Genomic DNA, 2,542 nt, shown 5'->3' with positions numbered 1-2,542 from the left:
GATAGGAAAAGCGGGAGGGCCCTTCTGGAAGACACAAACGGTCTCCTCTCCTCGTCACGCGTTCGATTTTCGTCCAGCAAAAGCGGAAATATTTCCTTTTCAGAGCAGAGGACGAGGCGTTCACTAGTCATTACCTATTTGGCGGACCCGTTGATTTTAAGTAAATAGTCTCATAGCGTGGAAATAAGGGTCTCGACCGCTCTCCTTGGGAATATCTCTATTGAATTAGGGGCCGAGGTCGCCGAATTCCGCAGCCGGTATCTTCATAAACAGTCGATATGCCGCTGCCCGGGTCTTCTCGCTGCTTTTGCTAACCCTCTCAGCGCCTCTCTTGGCTACTACACTCGTTAAACCTTCGCCATGCGGTCTGCTTTCGCTTTGACGGGCTTGGCTATCTTGTGCAACATTAATGTTGCCCTGGCAGGCCCATGCAAGCCTCATGGTGCGACCAGTCATACCGAAGCAACAGTAACGACAGCTGCCCCGACCACTTCGGAGACAAGGGGACCCCTCGTTGTCAAGAACGTGATTGGTAACGGAAACTTTGCCCTCAGAGACCCCACCAACCCAAGTTACATCCCCAACTACACCGTCGAAGGCCAGGGTCAAATTGTCGAGAACCAGGGTTATACCGGCGATGGCAGCAAAGAGAAGGGTTGTGTCGAGCTGCAAGCTGCCAACAGCCCTCCCGGACGCAAGCGAGCCATTGGAAACATCGTAAGCATTTCTCAACAGCTTGACTCCCTCGACATCAAGAAGAAGTACACTGTTCGCTTCTTTTATGCTGTTGTTACTGCCAGCCAGATCAATGTCTGCACCCTAAGCGCTTCTATCGCCGGCCATCAATTCTACACATCGACAATCCTCAGTATTGGAACAGCTATCGACTGGAATACTGTTCTTGAGCAAACCGATGTTCCCAACACACAGGGTGCCTTTTCAGTGTCGGTCAATTGCCCGATTGGTGGAATTGCGGCTATTTATGTCGACTCTATCTTTATGTCTAACCAGGTCACTCCTCAGACGATCAACGATGTATCGATTGACTTTGGTGATGGAAATGATGTTGCTACTACGAGTGGGTTGCCGGTAGGATCTACGACATCCAACGCGCCAAACAGTAAGGAGAGCACCAAAAGCCCATCGACACAAACCCTGACTTCCACTGGAGCTGATGCCGTCACTTCGGAGATTGCACACCCGACAACTGGTCTTTCCATGGGTTCCGATACCGAGACTTTCCATCCATCAACCAAGTCTGTCATCGGTAGTGACACTGTAACTCACGGTTCTGATGGAGCTCAGACCAAAGAACCTACAAGCGCGACTGGTGAATCGACTGCCTCTGAGCCTACTACACAGAAACCGCCAACAGCATCAGAGAGCGACATTCCGACTCTCACCCTGAACCCAACCACTAGCGCCCTGCATCCTTCAACCGCAAGTGACAGTTCCCCCTCGACCGCAAGCTCTTTACCAACTGGCTCGCGTGTCTGCCCCGTAGGAGCCCCTCCACCTGGATACTGCAAGCCTGTGCAGCCAGAAGCAACCCAGACGGTGTCCCTGCCAGGAATTCCACAGCTGTCTGATAATGATCGTCCTACCCGCCCCCAGGGCCTGCTGGGCTTTTGGAAAGGCAAAGCAAGGTACATGGGGTCGCACAAAGTCGAGCAACCCTCGACAAAACTCCATCGCTGACTGTGCCCTCCTTTGCAAGCAAGAAGGATCTGCTTGCAAAGCCTTTGCGTTGTACAATTTGGGCGGGGAGACTAGCTGCTGGATGCTAGGTGACAGACTGGGCGTCGTTGGTATTGATCTGAATCAGCAGTATTCTCTGATGTGGAATGATTTCGATTGCTTCGAGTGTCAGGATTGTGACATCAAGAACCCAGCGGATATCGAGACCTCGACCCTCGCACCTTCAACCACCTCTCTTCCAGAAATTATGACTACATCGGTTTCTCCCTCCACACCTACTCTTTGTCCCAACTGCCATCTCCGAAGCTCACCATCTTCAGACCTTGTCTGTGAGAAGATCGGTAACCTCGGCGCTGTTGATCTCCAGCCTTATGCCAACAACGATTTCGATCAGGCCACTATGCAGACAAACTCGGAACAATGTGCGACTATCTGTTATCAGCTGGACGGCTGTGCTGCCTCAGCTCACGATGCCGCGCGGGGACGGTGCATCTTTTCCAATGTCGCCATGACGAGCAGCGCATTCCAGGAAGCACAGGCTTTGAATGCCCACGATTACATTCTACCATGGAGTTCCCAGGGCTGCTGGTCCTGCTCCAACGATTGCTCAGTTCAGCAAGATACCACCAGCGAGGCTCCTAGCCCTACTGAACATACCGTTGAACACACGACAATAACCCCCTCACGTACTGAACCTCTTACAACCTTCATCTCTTCTTACGTCCCAACAACCACCGAGTCTGCCATGCCTCAATGTACCCTTGCTTTATCCGATGGATGCACCTTCGATCAGAACAACTATAATGATCAAGACTGCAGTAAATATGGAACTATGAAGAACACT

The 2,542-nt window shown here is 51.7% G+C and overlaps 1 protein-coding gene across 1 annotated transcript; it reads left to right on the top strand.

The window, feature by feature from the left end:
- Window positions 1–360: 360 nt before the first annotated feature.
- Window positions 361–2,534, top strand: FOXG_02549 (uncharacterized protein; the record flags this gene model as incomplete). Its single annotated transcript, XM_018380007.1, has 3 exons — window positions 361–1,665; window positions 1,718–2,453; window positions 2,518–2,534. The coding sequence occupies 3 exons, from the start codon at window positions 361–363 to the stop codon at window positions 2,532–2,534; spliced, it is 2,058 nt and encodes a 685-aa protein (XP_018236169.1).
- Window positions 2,535–2,542: the final 8 nt, after the last annotated feature.

This window comes from Fusarium oxysporum, chromosome 5 (genome assembly GCF_000149955.1).
Source record: "Fusarium oxysporum f. sp. lycopersici 4287 chromosome 5, whole genome shotgun sequence".
NCBI classification, from domain to species: Eukaryota; Fungi; Ascomycota; class Sordariomycetes; order Hypocreales; family Nectriaceae; genus Fusarium; species Fusarium oxysporum.
Note: the sequence above shows the minus strand (reverse complement) of the source record. Positions and strands in the feature narration are given on the sequence as shown.